General features: G+C 41.2%; 3 protein-coding genes across 6 annotated transcripts in view; all 3 read right to left on the reverse strand.

The window, feature by feature from the left end:
- The window catches only part of LOC146547399 (plakophilin-4-like), a 79,278-nt gene extending 78,612 nt beyond the window's left edge, over positions 1-666 (reverse strand). For 3 of the 4 annotated variants that reach the window (XM_085265185.1, XM_085265181.1, XM_085265183.1), the window contains exon 1: positions 232-666. The gene's annotated coding sequence lies outside the window, so the exon portion shown is untranslated. Of the gene's footprint in view, positions 1-113 lie in introns of all 4 variants that reach the window. The other variant, XM_085265184.1, reaches the window with a different exon arrangement.
- Positions 667-1,612: 946 nt separating this feature from the next.
- LOC146547400 (uncharacterized protein C7orf57 homolog) lies at positions 1,613-15,995 on the reverse strand. Its single transcript, XM_085263662.1, has 8 exons — positions 15,803-15,995; positions 15,106-15,153; positions 14,824-14,997; positions 9,542-9,629; positions 9,187-9,316; positions 8,462-8,526; positions 6,914-7,014; positions 1,613-4,112 (listed from the first exon to the last, which is right to left on the reverse strand). Exons 2-8 carry the CDS (start codon positions 15,146-15,148, stop codon positions 4,054-4,056), a joined length of 660 nt encoding a protein of 219 aa, XP_085119788.1. The 5' UTR covers positions 15,149-15,153; positions 15,803-15,995; the 3' UTR covers positions 1,613-4,053.
- Positions 15,996-17,109: 1,114 nt separating this feature from the next.
- On the reverse strand, positions 17,110-23,789 carry LOC146547401 (four and a half LIM domains protein 2-like). The gene is made up of 6 exons (XM_085263661.1): positions 23,723-23,789; positions 21,633-21,812; positions 21,348-21,522; positions 20,781-20,950; positions 19,174-19,360; positions 17,110-17,681 (listed from the first exon to the last, which is right to left on the reverse strand). The coding sequence occupies exons 2-6, from the start codon at positions 21,786-21,788 to the stop codon at positions 17,530-17,532; spliced, it is 840 nt and encodes a 279-aa protein (XP_085119787.1). The 5' UTR covers positions 21,789-21,812; positions 23,723-23,789; the 3' UTR covers positions 17,110-17,529.
- Between the last annotated feature and the right edge of the window lie 217 nt (positions 23,790-24,006).

Genomic DNA, 24,006 nt, shown 5'->3' on the forward strand with positions numbered 1-24,006 from the left:
TTTTCTGGGCGATAAGCGAAGAGCCTTGATCACATCTGCACACCAGCCTGACTGTCACACATCAATCACTCATCCACCATCCGGCAGCCAAGGACGAGGTCACACCGACTCACCGGACCGGAGACCGGGGAGCGCGGCTGTGTCAATCCGAGCCTGCCTCTCTTGTTTCGGGCACGCAGAGCTGCGCTGCCCGCCCTCCTGCCTGGCAAGCGGCTGTCAGTGAGGACTCACCGGCCAGATGTTGCTGTCAGAAGCAGGCCACAGCTGGCTTGATCCGTCCTGTTACACATCCATCCTCCACCTGCGGACGGCCGTGACAGCTACTACATTTCCCACGCGCCGACGTCAAAATAAACAAACAGTCCCCGTGCACGTCCTCGCGCTCCTCCTGCAATTATGTGTTTCCCCCCTCCTCTCCTCTTCTTTTTCACCTGCTGTGGGGTTTCGGTGCACTCATCCACCCCTGGCGTCCGCGCGGCACCCAGCCACCCACCCACCAATCAACCCGCCCAGCCACTATTACCGATCAGCGGCGTGACGTCACCATGCGGCTACGAATTGCTTTCCGATACGATAATCGATCAGCGGTCACCGATGCCCCACCGGTGCATGCGTTGCTGCAGCAGCTGCAGCCGTGCAGATGCGCGGAAGCTCCGTGCAAACACCCCGCTGGAGAGGAGGGATGCAGCCCGCGTGCGCGCGTGTGAGTGTGTTTTCTCCCCTACACAAACCTCCGTGGGCCTGAGTGGTCATTATGGGACTCCCAACGGTAAATTTAATAGTAAAGTTTATGAAGCACTTCAGGATAACTTATGGAAATTATTTTATGAAAGCCCTTTTACGCCAGGATAATAAAACAATTAAACTATTAAACCACTGAATTCAAATCAATACAGATGAAATATTAAGAGATTTTTTTTAATCCGAGTATTTTAATACACATATTTTGATGACATTTTGCCCCGTGTTAGCTGACTACAGTGGCAGTGGAAACCCACCAGTACTTGTCCCTAACAGCTAGCAGGATGGGGCATACAACTGATAGCTGCAATCAAGTTAACATATTTTGAAACTTACCATGAACTCCTGTGACTTCTAACACTTTTTCCAGACTTCTCCTGTCACACAGCCCTGGTAAGCTTGCTCTTCATTTCCGGTTTGCTGGTAGCAGGTTTTGCTTTTCTAGCTGAAATGTTTTAACTTTCAGACATCATGTTACAACTGTAGTGGAGCAAATTTACAATTGATTAGGAGATTTTGTGGTTGTATATCTGTTTAAACGCATATGCTATGTATGCTATAATCTTATCAGACTAAGATTTTGTGCTTTTATTTTATTTAATTATGTATATGCTTCTAAATTACACTAATGTAAGGTGACCTGGAGAGTTTTGAAGAGACTAAAAATAAAGAAAATATTGTTTTAAAGTTGTTTTTTTTTAAAGCTACTACAAATTTCATTTTGTTTTAAAGCTTAAACATGAACACACCTTCACTCATCTTTAAATAGTTGTGTGTGTGAGAAAGCATCCACATTTGGTGTAGAAAGAAAAGGAGGAGCTTCGTTAGTAGATTCTCACGCTCAGAAAGAAAAGAAAAAGCAGAACACAGGTACATGCACATGCCCATTTATTTAAATGACAATTAAAGAGTCTGTGTGCGGTCTTAAACGTAAGCATGGTCTCTGTTTAACAGCTGCCTTCTTCCGTCTCCTCTGGTGCACCTTAAGTAAACTTGCAGATAGAAAGCAAGACGAGTGACAAGACTTCAGGAAGGAAGCTGCAAAGTTAAGCCACTAAAAGGTTTCCCACTACTGGTTTGTAAACCGATAACGCCACCGGCTCACACGGAGCCGAGGAAGACACATGACAAAACACTGCTTTTTTTAATAACTGTGAATACCTGAATATTTAACAGCTTGTTAAAAATAAACCCGCTCTTCAAAGCAAACCGTTTCAAAAGATGATACATTCGACGTTCCTTGTACTGCAAAGTAAAACACTGTGCCGGTAAAACATGTTGGAAACACCACACAGAGATAAATTATGCATCACTGATTAAATATATTAAAACCAGACAGCCGTGTTGAACATGAAACATCCCTTGTAAGGGTTTTAAATTCTTTCCAAACAAGAGTCCGTTACTGCTGCAGCATTTCTGACACGCAGGTGATGAATTTGTTGGATGTATTAGGAGAGACACGTCACCGCTATCCTTTTCATTTTAAGAGCAACACCCCCACCCCCAAACGAATGTCCCTGAAGGATTAGGATTTCTGCTGTCACGGTTACGCCTCAAAAGTTAAAACTATTAAATGACTCAAAGCTGAAATGTCCATCAAACACAGAAATCCATTACTTTTTTTCCCTGGGCATCCTGACAGTCAAACTAATGTTGCAACAAGAGGAGGAGATGGGAGCTTTTCAACTTTTATAGCATCAGTCTGCTCCTAAACTGAGCATTTCAGGTCCTGAAAGTCTCCTGCATTTAATTTGGGGAATTACATCAAACACAGGGACATTATCACCTTGAATACAATGCATTGGTAAGTTAAAATCTAAAGATTCAACACTGCCTCTCGACTGATGTCGGCATATTAAGTGGGAGGAAGAAGGTACACACGCACACACACACACATATATATATATATACACAGACTTTTAAACTAAACATGGCTATGTGCCATTTAGTCTATTGGCATTAATGCATTTCAAACCAAAAAGTACATTTCTAGGCTATTTTATTATAACATTTTATACTTATATGATGCATATCTTAAATGTTACATGAACAAAAGTTTTCCTTGCCTTTAATGCTGCAGCAGTAATCGTTCCTCTCATCTGATCAGAATAAACTCTCCATCGCGTCATGGGGTGGAGGGCTCAGCATGACTGGGCTGTGCACTAACACTAACTTCTTCCTACTGATGTCTACGAAGTCTAAACACTGCATGAGCAGGGAAAAAACTGCTTGGTTGGCACGTTCAGAACTCACTTAAAAAAAGACGAAGGGGGGAAAAAAAAAATCCTCTCCTGCCTTAATCGTCACTGGGAATTACACTGGAATTGACTTTCAGCTTGTCGGCCTGCAGAAGGAAGTCGTTATCCCCAAAGTTGTCCAGGATGTTTTATCTGTTGTGTGGGATTTGGGTTTTTTAAGCTGGAGGAAAATGCACTGATTTAGCAGAGAGGGGCTTTAACCTGGAGAATAGAGTAAATTTAGATCTTTGATTGGGAAACTGCTGACATATCTGGAATGGACTCCAACATTTGGTTCTTTGTTATATTCTGCTCTGTTGAGCCTTGTTACTGAGGAAAAATGAGTCTTTATGAGTGCATGTTTCTGGATTTTCTAGCCTCAACAACGACAGCGTTGTGGGGCGAAGGGGTTTGCGAGAAAAGGCAACCTTTTGCAAAGCGGCAAGCTGAAAGAAAAAAAAAAAAAATCACTTTTGGTCCAAACAAACTGTGGCGGCTGTGGCCATCAGCATTCGTTTTAGCACGTGGTCACAGCCGCAAGGCTGCTGTCTCAGCGAATGAGCGTATTTGCCCCCGCATCAGCAAACACACAAACCTGTAGCATCCCTTCAGACAGCAGGAGCATTTGGTCAAAAAGAATAAATATGTCACGTCACTGGAACCACAATTTATAAGCACAAACACTTGGTTACTTCACTAACTCGATCTTCATACAACCAGGGAGGGGAACTAACGGCAAATGAGGCGGAAACGACCAGCCTGTTAGTTTCCAGCCCTGCACACGACTCGTCTTTCAAATCGAGGAACGACAAAACAAATAAAAGACACCGTGAGCACCGACAGTTCTACTCAAACATAAAACCCGCCTGACTTCTTTTTACAAATTAAAACAAATAAATAGGGAGAGAGGACAGTACCTTTGCATAAACATGAGTACAAAAACATAACAGTCAGTGGATGTACAGTAAATGCGAGTGATTCCAAGAGGGGCAGAGCAGCGCCTTCGTGGGTTTGTGACACCATGAATCAGTGTTAAGACGCCCCCTCCCCCCCTCCGGACCAAGACCTGCGCTCACTACTCCAGATCGTCCACGTCCTCCGTCGCGACAGTGCTCGTCTGTTCTGAGGTCACACCTGAAAGACAAAAGAAACATGAAGAAGAGGAAACGTCTCTGAGGCCTATCAGGCCAAACTGTAAACGCTCTCTCCCACCAATGACATACGCGTTAATACCACTGTAATCTACTGTTACAACCAGCTTATTAGGGCTGGGTATCGTCACTGATTTCTAGAATCGATTCAATTCCGATTCACAAGGTCCCGAATCGATTCGATCCACGATTCGATTTAATTCGATTCGATTCGATTTAAATCTGGGAAATTTTGACAGTCAGAAATATAATTCAGATCAGAACATTTACATATTTTTGTATCTATAAAAAGGAAGCTGACACTCGCAAGACTTTATCAAAGGTGTGAGCATCACAGCAGATGCCTTTGTGTCAAAGTAGCTGAAGATAAAACACAGAAAAACATGGAGGTGATTTTCCTGGCCTGGGATTTTATAAAAATATTCTGCAGTACATCGAAAACGAAAGAAAACCATTAATTAATGAACATTACCTCTGACGTTACAGCGGTTTTATTAGAGACACGGCTAAGCATTTTGCATTTTGAATAATTTTAAAAAGTTTCAATTTGTTCAGTATTGAACAGCAGAAATGAGGTTTTCTTTTCGGAAGTATGTAAAAGGGAAAAAAACAGCGGCCGACAGCGCTGTAAGCAACAGTAGACTTGTGCGTAACAAGCAAGCGAATAATGAAGAAAGCGAAACTGTTCGAGAGGGGGGGGGGGGAGAGAGAGGGAGAGAGAGAGCTGCGCATCGCAATGGAAGCAAAACAGTAAAAGAATTCATGACGATGTTTATGTGAAGCGTTTGGATCTTCTTTTGCTGCTGGTTCGGTCAATATTGTTTGGAGAGAGATCAAACTAACAGCTTTAGAATCAGCGCATAAAGGGCGTGAACACAAAGCGCGGACCCGGATCAGCGAGCTGTCGGCTTTCAGCCCCGACTGTGAGAAAGGCGACATCTAACTGATTCTGATCCGCTGTGTGTTTAAGTCTATGTGCAGAATCCCTGTACCTGCTCTCATTTACTGTTTGGTGGTTCTTGAAATTTTGTGAGATGTCACCAGAGATTCTGGCATTTCGGACAAAATAAATTTATATTAAAAAATCGATTTAGGATTTTAATGAATCGATTTTACGTTATCCAAGCCAGAATCGATTTTAATCGATGAATCGATTATAAAAACCCACCCCTACAGCTTATTAGTATTAGTGTTACATCAACTACTTCAATCGGACAGTTTATCCAAATAAATGTACACTGTATTGGAAAAAAGTATCGCTCAAGGGAATTTGAATGCCATCCCATTCTTAATCCATAGGGTTTGTTATGATGTTGGCCCAGCCTCTGCAGCTATAACAGCCTCAGCTCTTCTGGGAAGGTGTCTGTGTAGGCTCTTAGTGCTAGTCATTGTAATCTAAGGAGCTTGGAAAGAAAAGCAACCTTCTTCGGTTAAAGAAGCTTCTCGAATGAGAGATGAAATGTCTTCAAGAAACTGAAAGAAATCCAGTTGCTTTTCTTTCCCAGCTCCTTAGATCTTCTGGGAAGGCTTTCCACAAGGTTTAGGAGTGCGTTTATGCAAATTTTGAGCAGACACTGATGTTGGATTAGACGGCCTGGCTCGTGGTCTCCACTCTAATTCATCCCGAAGGTGTTCTGTTGGATTGAGATCAGGACTGTGTGCAGGATTTGTTAACTTGTCGGGTTAACCTCGAGTTTTCATTTTTATAATGACTTCTGCCACAGGCCTAACATGCTCCAAAGCACATCCAGTTTAAAATAAGAGATCACCTACTGACCAATCAATTCTCTGAAAGTACATCACCAATGCTGGAAGCTTGCTCAATGCGCAGACAGCAGGAAGATCTAATCTTTTTTTAATAGTGTCTAAAGTCTTTGCCTTTCCCCGGTGAGCGTCAGTAAGAAATACAGATTTCTAGAAGCAACTTTGTTCCCTTTTTTTCCATGTTGGTTGCAAACAATTTTAAAATGATTTCATTTTCCTGTAACCCTGAGCCAAGTCTGTTTGATTTCTTTTTCTTTCATCTAGTTTATAACCACACACAGCTTCTGCATTTTGGCATTAAGTAAATAATTACAATGCCTCATGTGTTGTTGTTCATCTGCGGTATTAAAATAATTAAGACCAGATTAAATTCTTTAATTATCCACATATGTCAAACGTTGAAATTGAAAGAGGGTGTAGTTTTTTTCACTACTGTAGCATCACAAAATGTAATTTAAAAAAAAAAAGCCTCTTGAAGCCATAACAGTAGCTCGACAGCAATTTAAAGGTATTTTACTTTCATGAACATTTGGAATATTCATGAATATTTGGCATCATATTTGGTGAAGTCAGTCTAAAGACCTACATGATGCCCTAGGTGCACGCACTCTTTACTCATTTTTGATACTCGCTGTGAAAATTCATCATTGGTGCTGCTGTTTGAACCACCATACTGTTTGGACACATCCATCAGCTGATGCAGACTGTGGCTGTGGATGCAAAGACCACTTGCTGGACCTGTAGCTGTATACATTGTCTAGCATCTCCATTAGCTCCGCTGATAGAAGAACAGATGCAGAAAATGTTTACCAACCTATACCACAATACCTGCCTTCATTACTTATTTCCTGAGGTCTTCAACTCTTTGTATTTTCTATTTAATTGGCAACTTTTGGGAAAATTAAACATTTCTTATCTTACTCTGTATTAAATCTGTAAACATGATCAATACTATGTATTGAATTTACTGCAGGATTCACACATCACTGGCTAACACCCTCCGGCTGTTTGACATCATACTTGAGGCATCGTCGTCATTGAGTGACTTCTTCTGCCCCTCCACGTAGCCGTGACTCAGCAGCTTGGACATGCTGACGGGTGTAGTCTTCTTATCATAAGACCTGAAGAGGAGGCAGAACGCAGCAGTTTTACTTTACGCTTATATATATATATACACTCAACAAAAATATAAACGCAACACCTTTGTTACTGCTCCCATTCCCCATGGGATGGACGTAGAGACCTAAAATTCATTCCAGATACACAATATAACCATCCCTCCCAAACAGTGGTCACAAATCAGTCCAAATGTGTGGTAGTGGGCACATCTGCCATATTGAGATAATCCATCCCACCTCACAGGTGTGCCACAGCAGGATGCTGATCTGACATCATGAGTAGTGCACAGGTGTACCTCAGACTGCCCACAACAAAAGGCCACCCTGGAATGTGCAGTTTTGTCTCACAGTAAAATGCCACAGATGCCACAAGCAATGAGGGAGCGTGCAATTGGCATGCTGACAGCAGGAATGTCAACCAGATCTGTCGCCCGTGCATTGAATGTTCATTTCTCAACCATAAGCCGTCTCCACAGGCGTTTCAGAGAATATGGCAGCACATCCAACCGGCCTCACAACCGCAGACCTCGTGTAACCACACCAGCCCAGGACCTCCACATCCAGCAGGTTCACCTCCAAGATCGTCTGAGACCAGCCACCCAGACAGCTGCTGGAACAATTGGTTTGCACAACCAAACAATTTCTGCACAAACTGTCAGAAACCGTCTCAGGGACGCTCAACTGCATGCCCGTCGTCCTCATCGGGGTCTTGACCTGACTCCAGCTCGTCGCCGTAACAGACTTGTGTGGGCAAATGCTCACATTCGATGGCGTCTGGCACGTTGGAGAGGTGTGCGCTTCACGGATGAATCATGGTTCACATTGTTCAGGGCAGATGGCAGCTGAGAATGTCCCAGTTCTTGCATGGCCAGCATACTCACCGGACATGTCACCCATTGAGCATGTTCGGGATGTGCTTGACCAGCGTATACGACAGCGTGTACCAGTTCCCACGAATATCCAACAACCTCGCACAGCCATTGAAGTGGAGTGGACCAACATTCCACAGGCCACAACTGACAATCTGATAGACTCCATGCGACGATGTGTTGCACTGCATGAGGCAAATGGTGGTCACACCAGATACTGACCGGTTCTGGGTCCCCAGACCCCCAATAGCGCAAAAAACTGCACATTCCAGGGTGGCCTTTTGTTGTGGGCAGTCTGAGGTACACCTGTGCACTACTCATGATGTCAGATCAGCATCCTGATGTGGCACACCTGTGAGGTGGGATGGATTATCTCAATATAGCAGATGTGCCCACTACCACACATTTGGACTGATTTGTGACCACTGTTTGGGAGGGATGGTTATATTGTGTATCTGGAATGAATTTTAGGTCTCTACGTCCATCCCATGGGGAATGGGAGCAGTAACAAAGGTGTTGCGTTTATATTTTTGTTGAGTGTATATATATGTACAGGAACCAAACAACCAGAGAGTTATTACCTTCTTTTGTATTTGTTGGTTATTGTCAGACCCTCCATCTCAGAGCCTGGAGCATCAGGAGACATCTGCAGGTTGAGAAAGCTGTGGTTATCTCTGTATCACTTCAAGACATAAAGGACTTGCATGTAACAGCAGAATTATTCAACAAATACATCATTACTTTAAGTGGGCTACTAATATAGCATGGGGTAAATCTGGGAAACAGAAAAAGGATGAAATGAAGGAAGAAAAGTGAAGAAAATAGTTATGCCATGAAAAATGATCCAAGAAACTGACAACAAAGTAAAACTGCTCAAACCCAAAATACTTAAAAAGCATAAATATATAATAAATAGCAGTTTAAAATTTTTTTGCACTTTCTCTGCACATTTTATTTGATGCACTTCTCAATATCTGAAAACTATCTCTGTCACAGCTCAGGAACGTTACTTCTTCAGATATTGTACAGTGTAACATATTCAAAGCATCGCTTGTACTTACCCAGAGATTTGATTAAAAAAAAAAAACAAACAACAAAATTCCAATAAATTATCACCCCAAAGCACCGGCAGCAAATTAGACCCAAATAAACTTCAAATAAGCTGAAAATGCATCAATGGAGCGAAACCAGGTGAAAACACAAGGAAAGGTGATGGGAAAAACTTATAAATAAATTAAATATGGAAGGCACTGGTATGGCGTCAGTGGAAGTGGGAGGGGGTGATGCATTTTTGGAGTCCATTCACCTTCTCTTTACCCTGGGTAAATCTATCAGTCTCTCTTTCCCAGGATGTACTGTTATCAGTGCCAAACGGCGGGGCAAGAGGCTGCCTGCCTCCCTTCATCTGGCCATCGGGAGACGTTTCCTTGCTTCCGCTGTAAGCACAAAACCACGATGACATGCCATGTGAAATTACTGCTGGACACTTCTGACAGCCTGCCAACTGTTAGGATGCAGACTTCATGGCTTGCTAATGCCGAGGCCCGCGCTCAGGGTGACCAATGAGCGCAAATGGTCATCAGATTTCTCTTTTATTAAACAATCGCTATAACTGAAGCTTTTCAGTTAGTGACGCGTCCTCATCGCAGCTCGTCTCTCACCTCTTTGACTCATCTCCTCCAAACCAGTTGGATGGATTGTAGGTTTTCTTCGGCATGTCGTCATCGTCCACATCGTGGCTCAACAGCCCTGCAGCAAAAAGAAACCCCCCCCCCCCACAATGAAACCAAAGCACTGGCAGCAGTAATGATGCATTGTGTCTCACCTTTAAGAGCACAATGTGGCATTTAACTCACAGCCTATTCAGCCAAGCAGCTAAACAATTACTCCAGTCCAAGCTGAGGCTGGAACTGTTTTTTTTAGGCAGCCTAATTGTGAATTCGTAATGTTTATCTTCTCTTCTGCTGTTTGCCACATTATTCTCCTGCATTGCTGTTACAGCAGTGATTTGACAGTCCTTAACCATCTACAACAAAGGGTGGATCGCGACCCTGAACTTTTCAGTTACAGCACAAGATGGAGAGAAGCTGTAGCGTGCCCAGGAGGCAGAGTGAGTGCCAAGTCACTAAAAGCTTTAATAAAGAGAGCAGATTATGTTAAGCAAGCAGTGCACTTGAACTTAACGCATCAAAATCTTTAATTGGAACTTTTTCCAATGGACTCTGGTATCTGGAATCAAACCTCTAATGCATGTATGTGCACAAAAACAAGCACTACAACTTCTACAGGGCTCTGATTATTCTATACCCTAGACATCACGCATACACTTTAAAATACATTTCCTTAAACTTAATTTAAAAGATACATGAGTAATATATGTGGATATAGCGAGTAAATTAAAAGTATTTGTTTTTAATTAAAATCTGAATAACCACAATATCACATTTCTTATCAAATGAGCCCACACGTGCAGACTAGCATGAAATACTCATATGAAACTTTCTGTGCAGGAGCTCTGCTTCTCCCAAGAGAAATGAAGCCTGCAAAGTTGCAGTTTCTATAAACAAAAAGAGACTGTTGTGTTTTCCTAAAACGCAGAAGCTTTTCTTTCTCTCCTTCTTTTCATGTTGTGGACTTTTAAGCCTGTTGTTTGAGGTTTGCATTTCAAAGCCATGTGTGTCACCCGTTAGGCATTTTTAGTCACAAAAATGGGGCGAGTAGTGTGGCTTCAAAGCCTCCACGCTGAGAGCAGCAACCGCAGAGGGCTCATCCAGGTAACTTCAGGGCATCCTGACCAGGTTATGTTTAAGCTTAGACATTATCAGGTTTGAAATTGCTGCCTATCAACTAACCACTTCTCTGGAAAACAGAATCATCATCCTTGGAAAAGCCCTCAGACCTGTGTTGTGTTGTCAGTAACAGAGTGTTAAGTTGTTTTAAGAACATCTGAAGCCTTTATTATTTTCCCTGAAGAGCAACAGTAATAAATACAGGCTCTTTATTATTGATTTTCCTCCCTGTTTGCTGCAATTCTTGATCAATTTTATTGTTCTACACGTGTGAATACAGAATCCTAAAACACGACACCTATTTTATTTACTTGCTGACCTTTTAACAAATTTGCACACAGACTACGACTTAGGGCTGGGCCATATTATACCGTTCACGGTAATACCGGTATAATGTTAGGCAACGATAGGAAAATGAAATATTGCGATAGAATGGGAGTAAAACGCGCATGCGCAGTGCCTTTGTTTTCATACGCACATGGCCGATTGTTGAGTGAAACAGATGAACCAGAATTGGTTTGTAAAAATGGTGCAACTTCCGTGATGTGGAACTGGTTTGGTGTTTGTCCGTCAGATACACAACAAAGCACATTTTTTTGCAGAACATGCAAGCAGCCGTTGTTATTGTCGTATTTGTCGACTAAGATGCTCTTAAATCTGGGAGTAATCTGGGTCCTAAACTCCGTATACTTCAGGTCAAACAACACTGCAGCATCACTTAGAGTTAAAAACTGTCTAAATTCTTTCATCTTTAATAAAACGATCAGCATTGCTGCTTTACCAGGTGTAACTATAAAGTTTAACTTCCAGGCATCCATGAAAACAAAAGTTATTACATTTAACAGAGTTAGAAGTTAGCAGGAAGCTAGCGGAAGTTAGCTCGCTAGTTTCGCTAGTTACCTAAGCATGATATTGCATGTTCTGACTGAGAGATTTCTGAAAAAAATCAAACGTACAGCTCTGCTATCACTTCCAACATAAATGAAGACAGGAAACTAAACAGCAGTGACGTTTGTAGGGTTACTGAAGTTGGGCTAGCTGGTATATAATGATGTGCTACGTGATCGCTAGCGACACAGCTATGTTAGCATAACATAAACAGTGAAGGTGGAGGACGAACACTAACACTTTTCCACTTATAAAAGTTAACGTGAAGGTTCTTCATGGTTAGAGACAAATGCAATCGCATGGCAGGATGCTGTAAACGGACCAAACTTCAGTCAGGAGAACAACTGAGATAATCCATCCACAATACGAGGTTAGTCATTAATATACTGCAACAACATGGGAATAGAGCAGCTGCCAGAGAATTCAACATTAATGAATCAATGGTACAGAAGTGGAGGAAGCAAGAAGAATGAGTTTAATAAAGTTTGATTTATCTGACTGCTTTGTTTCGCTTAATGTGCCTTATAATCCCGTGCACCTTATGGTCCGAAAAATGCATACTGCACACTGCAGTTTAATGTTGCAAAGCACCTCTTTTTAACTTCAGTGGATATTATACATGGTTATGCTCAGGATATGTCAGCCCATTTCTACTGGAAATGCCTTTTGGTTAAACTTTCAGCAAGGAATTTGCATTTGCACTGTTACATTTTTATAAAGCTTTAATGTACATAAAAACCAGCTTCTTGTTTAAGTGAAAATAAATGGAAGGTTGTCTTTTTGCGCTAGTAATGTTGTGGAGTTGTATTTTGTCTCGCATCAATTATATCGTCGGTTATATCGTTATCGCAAATTTTCAAATATATATCGTGATAAATATTTTTGGCCATATCGCCCTGCTCTACTACGACTGAACATTACCAGGACAGTCGCTCAAAGAAAATCTAACGATTAATTTAATATAATATGTAACTGTAATCCATCTGATTCACCCGCTCTTTAAAGATAGAGCTGTGGTACTGAGAGGTCTGTAAACTCTTACAGTCAGCATTTTTGCCAGCTTTCCTCCTTCAAATAAGCTAAACTTTATTAATATAGCCCAGTAACGCTTCACTGAACTTAAAGCTCACATGCAGTCATGCAGCACCTTTAAAACCTCACACACACACACACACACACTCACAGCTGATGTGTCTGCAGCAGCTGTGCTGCTTTCAGTCTGGATCATGTGGTTAACCTCTTCATCTTTTTATCGCCACTGTAAAATCTGTGGCTCTGCTGCTGAGTACCCTATCCATGTTTTGTATGATAAATAAACCCTGGCTTCACTTATCAACCTTATAACCACCTTTATTGACTGCCTATATTAGGGTACGTGAAGCCAGGTGAATGAGTTTCCTCATCCAAATGCTGGTACAGACCGTAGAAGGCATCTCCTACGTTGGATTGTGCTAAACAAAACTCCTTTCTTGCACAGCTGTGAGCCATTTTAAGGCCTTCTGATTTTTGTGTTTTTATGTTTCATTTTCTTTTGTTGACATTAGGGCTGCCACGATTAGTCGACTAGTCACGATTACGTCGACTATTAAAATCGTCGACGACTAATTTAATAGTCGACCCGTCGTTTGAAGCTTTGTAAGATCCCAAAAGACGCAGGAATGAGTAGTAGGATTTAAGAGTGTAATAACGGACTGAAACAGAAGATGGCAGCACTGCATGTACAAGGATGCCAGCTGCCCTTAAACCCCGAAGAAGAAGAAGCAGCTGTGTCCCAGAATTCATAGCGCGGCCCTGCTCAGTTTCCAACAATGGCGGCAGCTAGTTAGTTTTAATATTACTCTTATTATTCTTTCTGGGTCACAAAATAAACGTTTAACATATTTTCAGGTGAGAATGTAGCTGTGTAAACCTCAAATATCTGCTCAGTTTATCAAGACACCACATATTTTCAAAAGCGCTCCGACGTTTTCGGAGACATCTGTTACCCACTAGCTCGATAGCTAGCCGGGGGCAAGGCTCACTAGAGCCGTGAGAACACCGGACTCCCGGCAAATCGTTTACAAACCCACCGCAGTCTTTCTCTACTCAGGTTAAACATGATATATGAGTCACTTAGATAACTTAAAAATGTTAGTGTTTGGCTTTTTTTTAGTATTTTATTTGTTCCTGAGTAAATCAGTTTGGCTGAGATTAAAGTTATAGTTTTTACACAGCTGAATGAACGTCAAGCAGACAGCTGATCATCAGAAGTGTGAGATGCTGGAGAATTTACTCCGGTGTCCTGTTATATTTTAGATGGCAAGGAGTTTATTAAACTCCACCGAAACAATCTGCAGATTTCATTAAAATTTAATAAACTATCATCTTGTCTTTTTAGTTAGCACCTTAAACACTTAAAGCTGTAAGCTAATGATAGTTATATAAGAGCAGATGCTGCTGGTGCAATAAGCTGTAGTTTTACGTCCAATGGATGATGATCTGATTAGTCGACTATCAAAATAATCGTTTGTGGCAGCCCTAGTTGACATTCAGATACTAAACTTTATTATAAAATTTTAATATTACTCAATATCCATCCAAGCATCCACTTTATATGGGTCCAGGTCACAGGGGCTGCAGTTTAAACAGAGATGCACAACCTCAACCCAGCCACCTGTAAAACTCGTCTTGAGAAACACTGAGGGGCTCCCAAGCCAGCCAAGTGACCGAATCTCTCCAACATGTCCTGGGTCTGTTCCAAGGTCTCCTCTTGGTAGAACATGTCCTGTATACCTCACCTAGGAAGTGCCTAAAATGAGATGATCTCCAAACCACCTCAACTGGTTCTCTATATGGTTGCCTGTGTCAAAGTGCTGGCCCTGAGACAGACATGATCTGTCTAGGGTGTACCCCACCTCTTCAGCCTCCCCATGACCCTGAACTGCATAAGCATACTAGAAGCTGACCGAGAGACATATTTGATGATTTAAAAATGGAATAAATCAGACTCTTTCAGACACACACAACAGACTTCTCTAATATTTGCTATATATAGCTCTAGTACTTATACAAGTACTTTATATAGTTTAGTCTCCGCTCAAAATATGTTACTGTTTGGTAAATGGACAAAAATTATAGACTTCTTTTTAGTCTTCTACTCTGAGCCAGGAAAACTCTGAAACTCTTTATAAAATTAGAGCATAAAATCATTTTTTTTACACTGGCAATCTTCATATAGATGCATTTCAAGGCATCTATATGAACAGACAACAACTGTCTAATTTTACCTTTGTGTCCCCCCTGCTTCGCAAGCTTGACATAGTCCGAGTCCGTCTCAAATATCCCAACTCGCCGCCCACTGATCCTCTCCGCTGGAGCGCTTTCAGTGGCGGTCTGGCACAGCCCAGGGATCTGGGAGGTCGGTCCCGTCACGCCGCTGTTCGCCGCCCCGGGCTTTATGCCTGCAATAAATGAAAATTACAACGCTGTGTCCTTGCTGATAAATATGTAATTAATTTTTTAGCCTTTAGTTTCAACATGTATTACAGGTTATAGAGTTTGGATCTTACCACCAGGCTTGGTCCTTCTATGGTTGGGTACAGCAGCACTCATTTTATCTGAAGACAAAAAGGCAGGTCTGATGAGAAACAGGCCCGTTTTATAATGTGCAAAGAGTTTCTTTAAAACAACCTGGCATTTCTCACACCTAATTTATTGCTTAGTTGACAGCATGTGTGTTGATTTTATAAAAAAAAAAGAAAGCCAAAGAACACTGGAAACACCTGCTTATATTTGTAATTTTTCTAGGGTATTTGGAGCCTTCTGTAAAGCACAGCGGCGGTACTGTGCGCCACAGTAATGACACTGACGAGACCATTAAGAAAAAGCAGTATTTTGCGTTTATTTTCAGAAGCTACCACCAATAAAAGCTAATAATTGCACATTTCTCATTCTTTAAAAACTAAAGCCGTGTAAAATTAAGAGTTTTACTTCACAAATACTATCCTGCATGTGCATACGGTCACACAGCTTGGGCAAACACAGCTGAGGCATCTTTTTTTTCTAGTGTTTTCCACGCTATAATTTAACAAAGCCGTGCTAATGTGGTTAGCCGCCTCCCTACTTGCCGCAGCAGCTCTCCTGTGTTCAAATATTTTGCGCTACAGCGGTGTTCTTTAACAACACAACAGCAACGAAAACAAGACATATGTCATATGTGGTTTTTGATTTCTCATAATTGTGAAGCAGGGTGTTGCTGTTAAATACCGTTAGCTTCTCGTTCCTCTTCTTCTAGAAGCAGGGCTGGACACAGACACTTCCTGCGGCACCTGCTGCCCACTTCCGGTGCACAAGGAGGAAGATCGTGTGTGTCTGACGGAGAAAAACTCTGTGATTTTCTCTGTGACACTCACAGTGGATTTAGAGATAATGGCACAGAGCAGGAGTGAGAATGGGACAGAGTGAGACCTCTTCTCGTGATTGTGCTCGGAGCATGAACTGCTAATCCTAACTGGGCTACGACTAATTTCGGTTTCAAACGAACGACTGTTAAAACAGGCTAGTTGGTTAATGAACTCAGTTTTATGTTCCAGTGTCCCTTATTGTTTATTATAAAACAATTTATGTATAGTACACAACAATATTTACTCACCTGTGATCAGGTAATCGTAATGAGGTTGGACTTGAGCTTTTTTTTTCTTAACCATACCATAATTTATTTATATAGCACTTTAAAGGTTTGATTGTATGTATGGGTGCTACCATGCTAATTACATTGTCCGTATTGACACTAGTTGTGTCTATAATACAGATGAAGACTGATTGATCATTCAGACCTTCTGCTCGCTTGTCTGATTCTTGCATCTAACAGTCTGCACAGTTTTGTCTTGATGCATGCTCAATCATCCAGGTAAGTAAATCCCGAAAGCTGACTGAGCCCACTTATTCAGTGGACTAGTTTCAGTTATTGTGCAAATGTACTGTTTATAAGGTTGGGGAAACCTGCAGTCAGCTGAGACTGAAGAAGTCACTTGGATGAGTGAGGAAACCTTTGTCCCACTGAAAACGCTACGTCCAGATGAACAGAATCAACCTTTTGGGAGTCTGCACAGTTCTTTCATTAAAAAAAAAAACAAGAAAAAAACTAAATATTCATGTTACAGGATAATACAATCAGCTGTTTGGTTGCCATTATAAGCTTCTGGTTTTTAAGTGTTGCTGTTATAATCGAAAGCATTTTTATTACATATCAGTGTGTTCTCATCCCTCTGTCTTGACTGCATATTTCCTTTGTTTAACAAGATATGAGGATATTGTTGCAGGATCCCTTTCCCCTCTTTCCTGATAGTTTAGGCTAAACCCAATATGATTAATTTCTGCACAAATTAATGAATGTTTTAATACTAAACATATAAAAGCGTAAAACGAATTTTTGTAAATTGGGTCTTTTTTTTGGCTAACTTTGTCATGCAAACTTTGTGTCATAACTGTGTAAATGTATACTGTCCTTCTGGATTTTTGACTCAGCATAGCTAGTGGGCCAGCATGTCAAAGCCTTAATCCAGTTTAGCATCCTTTAAAGCTCTTTATTGTGCCTAACAGATTGAAATTAGATTACATAGCAATGATTTAATTAGAACAAACAACATTAGTAGTAACAATTGCATCATAGTGATATCAGTTAAGAACAGCCTCACATGCTCTTACATGTGCTGTCACATAGTATATTTGGGTTACAGCATTCTTGACTTGAAAGTAAAACATGTTCTTGTTCCACGTATGGATGTTTTCTGAGCAAAATGCAGAAATCCTGATGGGGAGTAAAGGCTGCAGGTCATTCACATAAGACGCAGTATCTTCAGTGCATGCATAAAAAAACATGTTAATGTTTAAGACACTGATAAATGATTCAAATCATGCAAAGTTAGGTGAATGCTGCTGTGCATGCCGACAGGCAGCCAATCCGGCTCGGGTTGTCTTCTGGTGGATTTCGCTCAGATGTCCTTGCCGCAGTCGGGGCACAGGATGTCGTCTTTGCACGTCAGGAAACCCCGACCAACCAGAGACACGCAGCACCGTTTGCAGTTGAAGCAATCGTTGTGCCACTGGCGCTGCTCGAAAGAGATGTATTTGCTCCCCCCAAGACCTGAGATGGAGAGAAGAGTCAGTAAAGGGGAGTCTCATGATCTGGGTAATGAAATAACTCCGTAATTGATGGTGAGTGGATCCACGCAGGATGCTGAGGAGGGGTGATTTATACTGTGATCGTCACCTAAAAGCAGTTAAGATTAAGTTGCTTTTAAGTATGCTCCCATGATCAAAACTTTGCAGTATTAGATTTGCCTTGCTTCTGGGTGTGATATTTAAAGTGCTGCTTTAAGTCGCACTTATGGTTGCCCGTTGGCCCAAAATAAAAAGTGATGAAAGCCACGGCCAAAGCCATTTAAACTTGTTATTCAGTCTTTGAAGACAAGTAGACAATTATTTGTTTAGTAGAATTTTGACATTGCATGATAAACTCCCTGAACATTTTATTAGGTAATGCAAATGGCTAATCATACATTAAAAGACGAACCGGCTAAAGCTTAAATGTAGTTCGAAAGGGGAACCTGGGACCAGTAAGGTGTACTAATTTACTCAGTCCTGAGTTCATATGTTACAAAGAAACTACAAAAGAGTCCATCATTTCAAGCGTTCCCATCCATCCATCCATTCGCTTATCCTTTTCAGGGTCGCGGGGGGCGCTGGAGCCTATCCCAGCTGTCATAGGGCAAAAGGCGGGGTACACCCTGGACAGGTCGCCAGTCTGTCACAGGGCTAACACATAGGGACAGACAACCATTCACACTCACATTCACTCCTAGTGGCAATTTGGATTATCCAATTAACCTATCCCCACAAGCTGCATGTCTTTGGACGGTGGGAGGAAGCCAGAGTACCCGGAGAGAACCCACGCAAACACGGGGAGAACATGCAAACTCCACACAGAAAGACCCCTGGCCTGATGGTGGAATTGAACTCAGGACCTTCTTGCTGTGCGGCAACAGTGCTAACCACCGTGCCACCGTGGCATTCTGTGCAAGCGTTCCCTTGTATATTATTTTAAACTGATTTTATGTTTACCCAGAGTCACACTTATTTAAGGGAGAATTCAGTTTCTGGAGAACAAACCTGAACTTCAACAAAAATAGAGGGTATTTTTACAGTCTACTATTGTTCATTTATCAGCAAATACCTTCAATGCTCACGCAAACAGCAGCTCCACTGGAATGTGGATGTCATGCTGCCAGATGAAGCTGCCAGTAGTTTAGTATAATTTAACAGGAAAAATTATTAAAGTGTGGACTTAAAATCATAATTCCAGCATATTTCCAGTAATTCATTTTCCAATGAGCCTCGACTCAACATGCCAAGCTCGTTTGGACAAGAATCCCCTTTGTACAGTCGTCAAACTGATACCACAGCTAAATTAAGCACCTTAATAGTTTATCCTGAACACTGTGGGTCATAAAAATTAAACGCGTAAAGCAATAAAATGAAAAATTTAAAGGTGCAAAGTGTCGGTAACTCCCTGGTTATATGCTGGATGTGTAACATGAAGGGCAGTACTTCTGATATGAGTGTAGCATGACCTTTACCGCTGATTGGGGTGGTGCAGTAAGCACATTTCTTAGCAAACAGGTTGCAAAAGCAATCAAGGCAGTAGGCAAAATCATCTCGAGAGGTAAACCTCTGGCCGGCCAGCTGCTGCTTGCACCCGATGCAAACAAAGCACTCCTTATGCCAAGGCTGGTCGTGGTAGTTCACACCTCCAGTGGTGATGGGCTGAAAAAGAGCATTTTACAAATGTTTAAATGACCAGCAGGGGGATAACTGTGGTTGTGAAAAGACCCAGTCCCAGGCTTCAAAACATGCTTTCACAAACAACCAGGTTATGTAACCGTAGCTACATGTTTTATACCATCTGCGTCGGACATATATTGAATCTTAAGGTCTAAAAATACCTTTTCAAATGTTTTTAATACCGTGTCAGAGCAGAAACACACTGATAATCCAGCTGTCAAGCATAAGCTAGAGCAAAAATTTTGAATAAGGTGAGAAATCGTTTAAAAGAACAAGACCAGGATTCCATGCCTTCGACTACAGCTCTGTAACTCCCACTGAGTTAAATACTTTTCTCACTTGAGCTGCCAAACTTGTCACACAGGTACATCTTAAGCCCCTGAAGGCTCTTATCTATAGCTCATATAATGTCATGTTGCCTAGCAACTACCAAGAAATGGGTTTAAAAGACCTGTTTTTAACACTGATACATCCATAAAGCTTGATAAATAACACTGTCATTTTTGATTTTACTATTTAAAAACCCCCAAACAAACAACGATTTATTTACACAACTTGAATAATGCATATTTTATGCCATCATTAGGTTGCCTGGCAACCTTCTAGCAATGGGCTAAAGTGACCAAATTTTAGTATGCACATAAATTTCATTCAGATTTTCTCACTGTGATTAAGTATGATTAAATATTAGTGTGCAAACAATACTGTACATAAAAGTATTTTGCAGAAAGATGCATGCTGAAAGTGGTATTACGCCCAAATAAAGGTGCAAACATCACCCAGTATTGCACCCAAAGCTAAGCATGTCTTAAACATTTAAGCCTTGCATAGTTTGCTTTGCTTTATCCTTGGAAGTGACACTAGAAATTGAGGTATTTTGTTTCCTGTACTTGCTGTACTTGTGGATGTGAATTATCAAGCTACCACCATGTCATGTGATGTTGACTGAGAGGAACTGATCATCTTGTTTTTTAGTATTGTTCCTGTCTGTTTTGGTAATGTTGTTTGTAAAATAAAAAATCCTGTTATTTCATTTACCGCTCTTTGCCTTTGTAAACCAGTCTAACTTCACATTCTTGTCATTTTTGTGCATTTGTTGCTGACTTAGTCACAGGGGAGGCAGATGACTGCTCTCTCAGCTTTTAGCACAAAAAGACGCCTCCGATCCCTGCCTGTGTGACCATCTGTTTCCTGCCCAGAACTGTTACGTACCATGGATGTGAATCTTTACCCGCCTTCATTGCATGTATTTTCATTATGGCAGCATTTACATTGATTTGGACCATTTATCAGGCCAAGTATACAGAGCCTGTGTAAGACCTTTCTTTTTACATGTCAGACCAGTTGAATCTGCAGCTTAACAAACACAGCGATGATTATTAGCCACAGCGTGTCACTTTACCTTCTTGCAGTGGACGCACTGCAGAGCAAACTGCTTCTCATAGCAGGGCAGACAGTAGTTGTTGGCATCCTTCTGGACAAAGCTCCTGGTGCCAATGGGCTGCTGGCAACGGTTGCAGGTGAAGCAACTCTCATGCCAACTGTTGCCCTTATGCTCCATCTTTTTAGAGCCTGGTGGGTGCACAAGATGGAGAAGGAGAGAGAGTGACTAACAAATGTCATTTATTAGTTTAATCCATCTGGTGCTGATGTATCGCTGTGTTGTCATTTGGGAAATCTCCAACTTGCTAAAGCGGCTGTGGCTGTAAAAACTCAGTGGCGAAGGTCATACTCTAGTCTACTCATAGCCCACACTGCAAACGCTACAACACTTTTGGAAGTGGGACACTGGACTATTTTATCCCTCCATGTTTATATCATTATTGTAGTGGAGATTGTTTCCTATTGATATCAACAATTTGACGAATAAATTGTATATTAGAATTTTGTTGGCTGCCATTTTGACAGCTGAAATTGTTGGTCAGACCTAGAATCTGTGTGTGCTACAGTAACCTTAGAGTTTCCTAACCTGGCATGATGTTCTTCAGACACGCGTGGCACTTGGCAGAGTACTCGTTGCTGTAGCACTCGATGCACATGAGCGTTTCATTTTTGGTGGCAAAGGGCCGATCGACCAGAGACCGGCTGCACTTGTTGCAGAGGAAGCAGTCGCTGTGCCAGTGGCGATCCTTGTACGACAGATCCTGCAGAGACAAACACTCTCAGGTTCTGTAGTTCGTGGAAATATTTAAACAATGGCAAAAACAAGAATCACTGTAAGAAAAATGTAGCAGTTAAAATGTGGGTATTTCACCTTGCTTGTGCAGCTGATGAGCTTCTGGCACACTTCACAAGTGTTGGAGAATAGTGTCTCATAGCACTTGATGCAGTAGGGCTTTTCCTCCTTCAGGATGTACTTATGGCCGTACAGGGACTCCTGACACTCTGTGCAATCATAACGCTCGCCCATTGCGACTCTTCTGAGTCCTATGCTCTGTAAGAGAGTGCTATAAACGTTGCATAACTGCAGCCACACACAGGAGCAATCGCTGGCTCAAATGTAATCACATTTTGTACAATTAGAGACTTTTCTACAAAAGAGTCACAGTACTATCTCAGGACCACGTGGCACATAAACATATTAATGATCATCATGCCTTTATGAGCACGTGTAACCTAACTGGAATTCCTGTGAAGTTAATAAAGCACTACACTCAGCAAATTAGCTAAAGGAATGTCACCAATAGCTCTGAAAATGGGGCTGAAATGAAGTATAAACTCAACTCTTCAATAGAGTCTAAAACTAATATTAAAAGTAGGTTAAAAACAAAAAACACATGATGGAAAATCAGTGAGAGTATTGATGGAGGAGGAGTAAAAGATAAAGAGCTATTGAAGAATGATTTACAGTTAAATTCTTGCTTTAAGAAGGGGTGGATTTAAAGAAAGTCCCTATTGAAAGTCTTATGCAACATCCAGAAATCAGCTTTTGGAAGAGATCCTGCTTGTTTATACGACTGGAGGATTTTCAGTCGTGCTGGTTTTGAAGAAACTGCATATTTAATTACACCCATAGGCTCAGATCTCTTCTTAATTACCATAAAGGTCAGTTAAAAAGATTATTATTGACTTGAATTTGAAAGAAAAGTTCTAAAGCTGCTTTGTGATCAGGAAGAAGGCTTTTGGATGGTACCTTGGGGTGTCTTTGTAGAAATTATTTAAGAAAACAACACTGTAAGAAATAACAGCTACATTTGCCTGCACAAACCTGTTATTTTACTGTCTGTATACTATCATTCTTGTGTTTCTAATTCCAAAAAATATTTTATTATGAAGTAAGAATGTAAAATAGCATGCTATTTGAAGGATTTGTACAGTATCGGTGTAAATACAACAGCTAGTCTATTGGCAATATTTATGAAGTTGTTTTCAGATGCTAGTTAAGTTAACTGATACTTTGAATAGTTAGGTTCAGCAGTTAATGTTTCCTTTTTAATTTGAAAGTTTTCACAGAACCTTATCATCAACATAACCCTTTTAATGTGCATTTTATTTCCAAATCTGTTATTTTTTGTCCTGTGCTCCAGCCTGTTTTAGTCAAGTAATAGTTTGACAAATAGGAAATATGCAGAATTTCTTCTCTACTGTCCTCTTCATCCAAAATCATGTGAACACCTCTAAAATTCCTCAGAAACCCAAAGCAGCCTCTGCTAAGTAAGTGGACTCTTGACATAGGCAATAATGTTGGGATGCTGTTTGGTGTCGACACCCATCTAAATCCACTATTTTCCCCAAATATATTTCAAAATCAGCACCCACCATATTCCTCTGTAGCCTTTGTGCCTTTTTTATTCTGGCTTCTCTCATTATATATATGTGCTTCTGTGACTTATACATCCTGTCTGCCATCTATACTTTTTCTCTACCATCTAAGCAAACAAAACAACCACTGTATACTTAATAGCCCCACATAAACAACCTCTAATCCTTTGTTAATCCTCAGTCCTTTCAGTGCTGAGTGAGCTGACATCAGTACTTTGCTATAAATCCCATTTCTACCTTTGTTCCTCTTACTGTACTTTCATAACCATTCCTCAGTAAGTCTTTTTGTGCCCAATACATCTCTTTAATTGACTTTATTTAAATGTCATTATGTCATGGTGTACTGGCCAAATACCAGACAAACTTTTTAGAATTTACTGAAAAAAGTCTGTGTTCACTTTTCCCTCACTCCCCCTAAAAAGTTGCTCAACAATTAATCCGCTAAACCTCCAGAGAAAGTTGGATAATATTCAGCTAATCATGGGGAATTTACAAATACACCAACTATTACTATACAAAAAATGATGCAGATTTAATGAATGATTCAATTAGTTAGTAAAGCAACTCAACATAAAATCTTACCAGAAAGGCAGCTTGGTAGCAGTCGAGGACCCGAGGTGTCTACTGAGCGCTGTGGTCCATCTCCTTTATACAGCCCAGGCATGATGTGACCCACACTGGGGCGTGGAGGCGGAAGCAGTGGTCTGACCAGAGTGGGCAGGTTAAATTCAGACGGGTATAAAGTCGAACCAAAAAGCTGCAAATCCCAGAAAATCCTGCTGTGAAAAGCTCAAAACAAACTCTATCAAATAAAAAAGGATCTGTGATGAGCTTTAGTTTGACGTTTGCCCATTTATAAATAACAC

Source organism: Mchenga conophoros, linkage group LG23 (genome assembly GCF_057382185.1).
Source record: "Mchenga conophoros isolate Kocher_MC1m ecotype Shallow Benthic linkage group LG23, M_conophoros_male_GT1.1, whole genome shotgun sequence".
NCBI lineage: Eukaryota > Metazoa > Chordata > Actinopteri > Cichliformes > Cichlidae > Mchenga > Mchenga conophoros.

Bases quoted from the DNA above. Each gene is read 5' to 3' on its own strand.
- LOC146547400 (XM_085263662.1), bottom strand. From the start codon at position 15,148: ATGAGTGCTGCTGTACCCAACCATAGAAGGACCAAGCCTGGTG. The intron at 9,317-9,541 runs GTGAGAGACGAG...TTGTGCTTACAG, and splicing joins GGAGGAGATGAGTCAAAGAG to CGGAAGCAAGGAAACGTCTC. The intron at 8,527-9,186 runs GTGAATGGACTC...CTCAACCTGCAG, and splicing joins TTACCCAGGGTAAAGAGAAG to ATGTCTCCTGATGCTCCAGG.
- LOC146547401 (XM_085263661.1), bottom strand. From the start codon at position 21,788: ATGGGCGAGCGTTATGATTGCACAGAGTGTCAGGAGTCCCTGTACGGC. The intron at 20,951-21,347 runs GTTAGGAAACTC...TGCACCCACCAG, and splicing joins TCTGAAGAACATCATGCCAG to GCTCTAAAAAGATGGAGCAT. The intron at 19,361-20,780 runs GTAAAGTGACAC...GCTCTTTTTCAG, and splicing joins AGTGCGTCCACTGCAAGAAG to CCCATCACCACTGGAGGTGT.